Below are 10,513 nucleotides of genomic sequence, written 5' to 3' on the forward strand. Positions count from 1 at the left end.
ATATGCATGAACTTGGACAGAGGGGACAGACTATTTAAGCTTATACTAAGGTCAGGTACTTGGGTTGCAACACCTATTGAAGGTGTCACAGAAACAGTGGAGGGGATGGCAAGCTCCCCCTCCTCCAAGACAGCCCCCACACCAACACCCAGGAGGCAGCTGGCATTAGCTTTCCTTGTACTTTGTTTGGTGTCTGAGGGGTGGCAGAGGAAAGCAATGGAAGTCGGTGGGTGAGCAGGAAAGCTTCATTAACTTCGGTAGGCTGCAATACTAAGTTACCTGTTCCCAAGCAAAGAGTGAGGCAATAGTTGTGACACATCTCCAGGTAAAAGACCAATACTAACATTTGCTATCTTTATTGGGAGCAACGTATGTCAGGGCTCATGTGTCGTTGTCATCATTGTAGGTAGCAATATTAGGGACAGTATATGTCTCCACTTTGGATCTAATAAAATTGCAAGAAAAAGCAGCAAGCCTAAGGATTGGAAGCATTTTAAAATTCAGCAAGAGAGGATAAAAAGATTGATTAAGATGGGAAAAATAAAATACAAGAATCAAATGTACATAGAAACTGACCGTAAAAGCTTCTATACATAGAAGAAAAGAAAAAGATAAGTCAAGACAAATACAGGTCCCTAATAGTCAGCAGCTGGTGAAATTATAATAGGAACAAAGGAATGGCAAAAGAATTGAACACATACTTTGGTTCTGTCTTCACAAAAGAAGGCACAAATAACCTCCCAGAAATGTTAGGGAGGTAAGGATATAGTGAGAGGGGAGAGTTGAAGGAACTCATTATCAGTAAAACAAAACACGCTGCTAGGCCAATTATTGGAATTAAAGGCTGACAAATCACCAAGACTTGATAGTCTGAATCCCAGTGCATTAAAGGAAGAGACCCTGGAAATATTGGATGTATTCGTGGTGATCTTCCAAAATCCTAGAGTCTGGTGCAGTTCCTACAAATTGGACTGTGACAAATGTAATCTCATTATTTAAAAAAGGACAGAAAAAATAGAATTACAGACCAGTTACTCTGATATCAGTAGTGGGGAAAATGCTGTTGTCTATTACAAAGAGATGTGAAAACAAAACATTTGGAAAACAATAAAAAGGATTGGACAAAGCAAGCATGGGTTTATGAAAGGTAAATCGTGCTTAGCAAATCTTTTGGAGTTTATTTTAAGAAAAGGATGCACTGACAATAGATAAAGAAAGTGTCCATGGATGTGACATATTTGGACTTTCAGAAGGCTCTTAATAAGATCCCTCATAAGAGGTTAGTGGCCATGTTAAAGTATATAGGATACAGAGTAATATATTAGCATAGATTGAGAATTGGTTGACAGACAGGAAACAGAGAGTGGGAATAAATGGGTCTTTTACCAAGAGGCAGATGATGACTAGTGGAGTATCAAAAGGATCAGTGCTTGGGCCCTAGCTTTTCATGCTACATATAAGTCACCTGGATAAGGGAATCAAATGCAACATTTCCAAGCATGCTAATTACCCAAAACTAGTAGGGATTAAGAGTTGTTGAGGAAGATACAAGGAGGCTTTAGGTGATTTAAACAAATTGAGTTAGTGGGCAAACACATGACAGATGCAGGACATCGTGGATAAATGTGAAACTATGCACTTCACTGTGAAACAGAAAGGTAGCATATTAACTAAATGGTTATATCAGGAAATGAGGATTATTTTTTCTTTATTCATTCACGGGATGAGGGTGTTGCTGGCTAGGCAGCATTTATTGCCCATCCCTAATTGCCTAGAGGGCAGTTAAGAGTCAACCACATTGCTCTGGGTCTGGAATCACATGTAGGCCAAACTAGGTAAAGATTGCAGATTTCCTTCCCTAAAGGACATTAGTGAACCAGATGGGTTTTTCCCCAACAATCAGCAATGAAGTCACGGTCATCATTAGATTCCTAATTCCAGGGATATTTACTGAATTCAAATTCCACCATCTGCCATGGCAGGATTCGAACCTGGGTCCCCAGAACGTTATCTGGGTCGCTGGATTAACAGTCCAGCGATAATACCACTAGGCCATCACCTCTCTGATGCATGATGGAATCTGGGTATCCTTGTATACCAGTCAATGAAAAAAGACAGGAAGATGCAGCAAGCAATTAGGAAGGCAAATAGCACATCTTTATTGCAAGAAACTTGGGAGTTCAGAAATAAGGATGGCTTACTGCAGTCATACAGAGTTTTGGTGAGACCACACCTAAAACTGCTGCTTAGAGTTTTGATCTTCCTACCCAAGAAAGGATATACTTGCCATAGAGCGAAAGAGAGCAGTAGAGGTTAACTGAGCTGGTACAGGGTTGGCAGAATTGTCGTATGAGGAGAGTTTGTTTCAACTAGGCCTGAATTCACTTTAGCTGAGAAGGATGAGAGGAGATCCAATTGAAACATATAAAATTCTAACAGGAGTAGACTGACTAGATACAGTGACAATGCTTTTGCTGGAGAATCTAGAACCAGGGGTCAGTCTCACAATACAGAGTAGGCCATGTAGTACTAAGATTAGGAAAAAATTCTTCATTCAAAGGTTAGTGTAGTGAACCAGTGGAATTCTCTACTGAAGAAGGTGGTGCAGATCAAGTCACTGAATATATTCAAGAAAGAGATAGATGAATTTTACATATTAAAGTCATCCATGGATATGGGGAGGAAGCAGGAATATGGCATTGAGATAAAGGATTAGCCACGATCATTTGGAAAGACTGAGCAGGTTCCAAGAGCCTAATGGCCTACTCCTGCTCCGAGTTTCCAAGTACAGAAGGGTGAATGTGTGACTATTGTGGGCAAGAAAGCAGAGAACCTTCACTGAGCTTTTTTATAAATCACTAAGGGACATTGGAAAGATTGACCAAGACTTGTACAAGTGTATGAAATAATAAAAATTTAATAGAATTTCATACTGGTCTGATGCATTATGTCCTAATCAATAATCGTTGATAGTTATGTACAAAATGTTAGTATTCTGTTTTATTGTCATGTTAATGTTGTCAACATTTCGGTTGCATTAATTTTTAAATGTTAAAACGGGGTTACATTGGAAAACACGCTGGAAAGCAGTGTACTATTACTACTGGTCTTCTTCTGAGGCTGAACAATGAGGAAGAGTGGATTAATTTTTGATGATTAAATTCAAAATATGGCAAGTGATTTGACATAGCACAAATCTCATGACTGTCTAAATTTCCTGTGTGGAAATAGTTGTGCCCAAGGACTAACTGGAATTTTACACAAGAAAACCAAGAATTAGGAAGTTTGAGAGATTGAGTATTTTAGTGATAATAAATCATAGAAGAATCCTGGAGACATACACTAAAGAAGATTATGTATTTCTTCTACACTACATTGGTACTGATAGGCTAAACAAACTTCATGGAAAAAAAAATGTTTAATATGGTCACCTGCCAATACTCTTGATCAAGCCTTTTTGTCTTTCCGTCTCTTGCTCCACTTGTGCTAATCTTTCTGTCCTCTTCAGTTTATCCCAGAACTGCTGGGCTCTGAGACACTGTTCCAACCTCTCCTGTTCTTCCTGATGTTTAACCAGCATTAATGCTGCAATCTTCCGATCACGTTCAGGAATGATCACATTGGTTTCTCTTCGGATCTCACTAACGAGTTTGTCCAGTTTCTTTGCTGTGGCAGGGGACTGCCTTAGATCACCGAGACTGGTGTTCTTCCGAAAATATCCACTCAGGCTGGTGTCCTGTGAATTCTTCGTCTTCTGCTGTCCAGACGTGTCCATTGGCCTTTTACTTTCTTCTGAAATGGCCCCCAAAGATGACGACATGTTCTTGCCATCTGATAGAGGAGCTCTTGAAGAGCTTTGGTCTTCATGGACAGTATCCAGAACATGACTGTTGGGAAAACCAGATTCATTTGTAGATTGCGGAGCAGAAAATTTCACAAAAGTCGGTATGGGTGTTCTTCTGGCCTTTTCTTCCTCTATGATGCGCTGTCTCTCTTCTCTGCACTCTGTAAATTTAACAGTAAAATTATCAAATTACCCAAAAGTAGTCTGCAGTCTCCTACTTAATTTGAAATGAATGAACCCTAAAATCATGCATTGAGTTTCCAGATCAAAACGACTCTTTGTTCCATTCTTTGGAAAACATCTCTCCCCCAGGATTAGTAAGGTAAAAGTGAAAAAAAAACGCACACCTATTTAAGCACCTTTCATCATATTAAGGCTTGGATAACTTCCTTACAGTGAATGAAGTACTTTTAAAGTGTAGTCCCTATTATACCATAGATATATGTGTTGCAGGAAGTTTACGTATAGCAAAGTCACATAAACAGTAACAAGGTAAATAACTAGATCATCCGTTTTTAATAATATTAGTTGATGCTTAAATGTTAGAACAGCAGGGAGAATTCTGAGCCCTTCTTTGAGCAGTGTTTTGGGATTCTTTTTTAAAAGATTATTAGAAGACAAATGGGATTTGGATTACATCTCATCAGAAAGACAGCACCATATACAATCCTGCACTTGACTACAGAACTGCACTAAAGTGTTAGCCTAGATTATGTATTCAAATCTTCAGAGCAGGACTTGAACTCTCAACCTTCTGATTCCGAGGATATCAGCTAAGCCAAGACTGACACTTCAAAAGTTAAAGACTAAGCAGAAAAACATTTCTTATTTAAAGTTGACTCAACTACCCAGAGAATACCTACGCATGAACTTTAAGATTTAAAAAAAAATTGGCTTGGCCAGTTGTAGCGGAGCCTTTTTAAAAGCACAAAACTTGCCAAGCAAAAATTGATGGATCCAGCTGTCTCAATAATTGCAACAAGCAATCACAAGGTGAGAGGATAGAGGAGAAGTTGGGGGGAGGATGAATGTAATAATGTGGAAATAGTTTGCAGGTTAAGGTGGTGACAAGAAACTATAGATTCTATATAACGAGTGAATAAAGATGAAAAACAAAAAAATAGACTTCATTTATGTTGTATATTATATTTTCATGTCTCCAAAATGAAATAAGTTTGGAAGTGGCATTTCATTTACAATGGGAGGAGGAAAGTTGTGAATATAAATTGCGTTTAAGAAATGAGAAATTGACACGTAAAGAGTCGTAGAGTCATACAACGCAGAAACAGATCCTTCGGTCCAGCCACTCCACGCTGACCATAACCCAAACTAAACTAGCCCCACTTGCCTGCACGTGGCCCGTATGCCTCCTAACATTTCTTATTCATGTACGTATCCAAATGCCTTTTAAATGCTGTAACTGTGCCTGCATCCACCACTTTCACTGGAAGTTCATTCCACACACAAACCACTCTCTGTGTAATAAAGTTGCACCTCATATCCTTTTGAAATTTTTCTCCACTCACCTTAAAAATATGCATCCTAGTCTTGAAATTCTCCACCCTATGCAAAAGACACCTGCCATTCACCTCATCTACACCCCTCATGATTTTATAAACCTCGACAAAAGGTCACCACTCAACCTCCTATGCTCCAGTGAAAGAAGTCCCAGCTGATCCAGCCTTCTCTTACAACTCAAACTCTCCATTCCTAGCAACATTCTGGTTAATCTTTTGTGAATCCTCTCCAGCTTAAAAAAACTCCTTCCTATAACAGGGCAATCAGAACTGGGCACAGTACTCCAGAAGAGGCCTCACCAATATCTTGTACAACCTCAACATGACATCCCAACTCCTACACTCAAAGCTCTGAGCAATGAAGGAAATTGTGCTAAACACCTTCTTAACCTCCCCGTCTATACGTGATGCAAACTTCAAAGAATTATGTGCCTGAACCCCTCAGTCTCTGTTCGACAACACTACCCAAGGCCCTACCATTAATTTTATAAGTCTTGTGCTTGTTCGTTTTACCAAAATGCAGTACCTCACATTTATCCAAATTAAACTCCATTTGCCACTCCTCAGACCATTGACCCAATTGATCAAGACCTCTTTATAATCTTAGATAACCTTCTTCACTGTCCACTATACTACCAATTTTGGCATCATCTGCAAACTTACTGACCATACATTCTGTATTCTCATCTGTCATTTATATAAATGACAGACAACAGTGAACCCAGCAAGAATTTCTGTGGAACACCGCTGGTCACAGGCTTCCAGTCTGAAAAATCAACCCTCCATCACCATTCTGACTCCTGCCATTAAAGCCAATTTTGTTTCCAATTTGCAAGGTTACCCTGAATCCCATGTGATCTAATTTTACTAATTAGTCTAACTTTACTAATAGTCATGAAGCAGTCTGGACATTTTCTGGATCAAAAAGGGCTCACTATATGATTTTATCAAGGAATGAATTCAACATCTTAATGTAAGCTGTTGGCCATCATTTTACGTGAAAAAAATGACTTTGGTGAAAAGAAAAGCTTTTATGGTGTTAAAAGATGGGGTTTATGGCTCGTAATTATTGGAAAAACCAGTTTTGAAAAGACCAAGGGGCCTCCATCCCAAACGTTGTTTAGCAACTGTGTCTGAATTCAGCTTTCTGTTTTACAGACCCAAGTATTCAATTAGGAAGATACTCCAGGAGCTGCAAGTCTCAGATGTTCTTTGGAAGACAATAAGCCAATCAAGTTTCCAAACAACAGTATTTCTGACTACTTCATAAAACCTGAAAAGCTGGACTGTAACCAAAGACTCTGGTTCAGGTTGATTGCAAGCAGAACTGAAGTTCGTAGATCAGTCAATGGCTGTCACTCAGTAATTCAATATTGCCAAAAAGGAATCCCAATGCCCCATGAGAAATCATCACAGCCCATCCTTTTATTGTTCAGACCCTTGGGACATGTTCCCCACTTTTACTTTTTTTTCTTTAAGATGTCATCTCTGCACAGACCATTGAACCTTTGTGTAATGTGATTGAGCCTGTGTTTGGGTTAATAATAAAGGTCTTATTCTAGATCACAGCTTAAATATTGAGCAGTGTTTGTTTTAAGAATAAAGGTTTTGTTTATAATAAATATTATTTTGAGTTAATTAATTAAGTTTGTTGAGCATCTCTTTTGTCAGGATAATAATCTTGGAACCTGGAATATTAAAAACCCTCAGACAACAGTAAAACAACTGCCCAGAATGAAGAACAATCCTTGGTGCCCACGAACTCAGGCACTTCAACACTGATATCGCTGCCCTGCAGGAGACTCGAGCAGGTGAAGGGCAGCCAAGGGAAAAAGGTAGTGGCTACACTTTCTTCTGAACAAGAAAACCCAAAGATCAATCTAGGTCATATGGAACTGGATTCACTATTAAGAACAATTCATCAACTGATTCACAGAGCTCCTTGCTGGCAATGATGGCCTCATGACTCTCTATCTACAACTTGCTATGTTGTACTCCAACCCTCAATGCCATAGATGAGTCCAAAGAATGCTTCTACTCCACCCTAGACACCATACTGACCAACAGCCCTAAGGAAGATAAAATTATCCTCCTTGGAGACCTCCATGCCAGATTTGCAAAGGATGCCCAACTCTGGGAAAAAGGAATCATCAGAAAGGAAGGAGTCAGGAATTGCAACACCAGTTGGATTCTCCTGCTCACGAGATGTGGAGAACACCAGCTGGTCATCACCAACACTGTACCGCCAAAAAGACAAAGTTCAAGACTTCTTGGAGGCACCAATGATTAAAGCACTGGCACATTATCAACAATATCATTCGATCCCGAGACGTAAAGGATGTCCTCATTACCAGTGCAGTCAACAACTGGACAGACCACCAGCGAAATCAGTCTTCAATAGCCAAATGCCACCAGAAGCAGCTGAAAACAAAGGAACAGTCAGAAGAAGTCTCAACGTTGAGTGGCTTCAAGAGCAAAGCAGATTAACAGACTTCCAACAATGTCTTCACCAAAATCTCCAAAGAGTTCATTTTAATGGAGAGGAGAGTGTTGAAGGCAACCATCTCATGCTGTGAAGAAACTATTGGTTACAAAACCAGAAAACACCAAGACTTGTTCAACAAGAATGACTGCATCTAAGACCTCACTGACTAAAAGAGGAAAGCCCCCTGTGCCTGACAAAACAACATCACCAGTGAGACAAAGAGGAGAACTCATTAAACAGCAAAAGCAAGATACAAAGAAGAACTAGGGAAATCAAGAACCAATGGTGGCCTGAGAAAACTAAGGAGTTTCAACACCAAACAAAAATGACACTGACCTTGCTTGTAGAACTTCAGTAGTGGATGACAATGTTGACTCTGCTCTCTTGGATATCCTTTGCAGAAGCATATCATAGAATTGGTCTCAGCCTCAAGAAGTCTCAAATCCTTTACCAACACGTCCCAGGTCAAGTTCCAGTCCATCCCTCCATTAAGATCAATGCAGAAATCCTCCCATACATGGAACATTTCCTTTACCTGGGAAGCTGTGTCTCATCTAAGGCTGACAATGAGGCAGAGATTTAACATTGCATCCACTCTGTGAGCGCTGCCTTACGACACCAAGGATAAGAGTCTTCTATGACCGTGACATCCGTGCTACCAAGATTTTTGTGTACAAGACAGTCATCCTTCCCACTCTTCTGAATAGTTCAGAAACTTGGAATATGTATATATGCTACTCAAGTCCCTTGGGAAGTACCATCAACTGTGTTTGAGAATTCTCTGCATTAGCTAAGAGAACAGCCACAGTGACATCGGTGTCCTTGAAGCAGCTAACAGCATCAGCATCAATGCCATAATCATCCACAACCAATTCCACAGGGCTAGCAACATGCTTAGATGCCTGAATTCCGACTACCAAAGAAAATCTTCACCCAGGTCAAGGAAGGTACTCAGGAGGAAGACAAATGAAGCATTTCAAAGACTCCCTGAAGACTTCCCTCAAGAAATGCAACATTGATACCAACTACTTGGGAGACCCTCGTTCAGAAGAAACTGACTGGAAGAAACTTCTGTATTAAGAGACACAATTCATGTCCACTTCATCTAGAAGGACAAGGGCAGCAGACATATGGGAACACCACCACCTTCAAGTTCCCCTCCAAGACACTCACGCTCCTGACTTGGAAATATCTCGTCGGTCCTTTACTGTCGCTGGAATTCTCTCCCTAATGGTATTGTGGGTCAACCCACAGCAGGTGGACTGCAACAGTTCAAGAAGGCAGCTCATCACCACCTTCTCAAGGGCAACTAGGGATGGGCAAGAAATGCTGGCTAGCCAGCGATGCCCACATCCCACAAACGAATAGAAACGAAAATTCTTTTGAGAACACCTAGCAGCAGGAGGAAGTGTGGAAAAGAAACTGGAGAAAGGAATGCCAACAATCTCAAGGCTAAGAACCAATTCCAACTCCCAGAAACACCTGATGGCATCAGGCTCATCAGCCACATAAGGACCCACAGAACCCCATGACCACTGACACAATTTCCTACATGGACAATCATACTCATTAGCAACAAATTGCTGACAAATACAAAAAAAATCAAATGTCTATTTTGGTCACTGAACGAACATATTTATACTAATGGTGCAACAGGTGGAACAGTGGGTTTTCTGTGCGTTCCTTTTGTCTTCAGTCATAACAGTGGGAAAGGCATCAAATCTTTATTATCCAAATAATTTATGCACTAGAATTCTGAAGGAAGTTGAGGACATTGTGGCAATCCTCCTCTCTAGTTAGTGAATTGGACATTCTACTTTTTTTTTGAGTATTGCTATTTTGTGCACTAATAACATTGTTGCACGCTTTGATTATCGAATTCTGCAATCAAGTGGGGCAACATGTGTGTTCCCATTCTTTGTGAAGGTTTTTTTCTCCGTCAATTAATGGCTGATTCCATTCAGTGCACTCAGTAGTTTGATGGGCCCCATATTTAAAGATTGCACTACAGATGTTACACAATCTGATATAACTGAATGTGGCTGTTATTTCTTCTTAGGGTTCTGAACTCATCCAACACGTAGGTCACCAGACGGCTATCCTGCACTTCATCGATCCATAAACTTCAATCCTTTTCATCTGATGAAGTGTTTGTCATGGACGTGCATAAACACTTATGCAAAGAACTTGCTCTACAGCATGATTTTATCCCCCTCTCCCTTCTTCCCTTATCTCGACCCCTTTACACCCATCCTGCCCCTCACCTCCCCGTCCCCACACTTGCCCTCCCCACCATGTCCCACACACATCCCCTGCCCTGCCCTCCCCACCCCAAACTCACCAACATCCACAGCACCCACCCCATTCCCCAAACCCTCCTGCCCCTCGGCCCCCTCTGACTCACCCTACCCCCTTGCAACCCCATCACCACTCTGCCCCTCACCCCCCACCATCCCCAACCCATTCTGCAGCCCCCTTGAGCACCCACCCCCCCACCAGCTGTCACATCACCCCATGACCCCTTGCACCCCTACCCACCCTCCAAACACCTCTTCATACCCCCCACCTAACACCCCATCCTCCCAATCCACCCCCTCCCCAAACCTCAATACCACTGACCCACCCCTAACCCCCTCAGCCCCTCTTGACCCCAGCCCCTGCCCCACT

General features: G+C 41.2%; 1 protein-coding gene across 1 annotated transcript in view; it reads right to left on the reverse strand.

Annotated features, from left to right (window-relative positions):
• Window positions 1-3,427: 3,427 nt before the first annotated feature.
• The window catches only part of LOC109920134 (coiled-coil domain-containing protein 177-like), an 8,204-nt gene continuing 1,118 nt past the window's right edge, over window positions 3,428-10,513 (reverse strand). Inside the window, exon 2 of the mRNA XM_020520157.2 lies at window positions 3,428-4,005. Within this exon, the coding sequence (XP_020375746.1) occupies window positions 3,428-4,005 (578 nt within the window). The remainder of the gene's footprint in view (window positions 4,006-10,513) is intronic.

Source organism: Rhincodon typus, chromosome 5 (genome assembly GCF_021869965.1).
Source record: "Rhincodon typus isolate 14 chromosome 5, sRhiTyp1.1, whole genome shotgun sequence".
NCBI classification, from domain to species: domain Eukaryota; kingdom Metazoa; phylum Chordata; class Chondrichthyes; order Orectolobiformes; family Rhincodontidae; genus Rhincodon; species Rhincodon typus.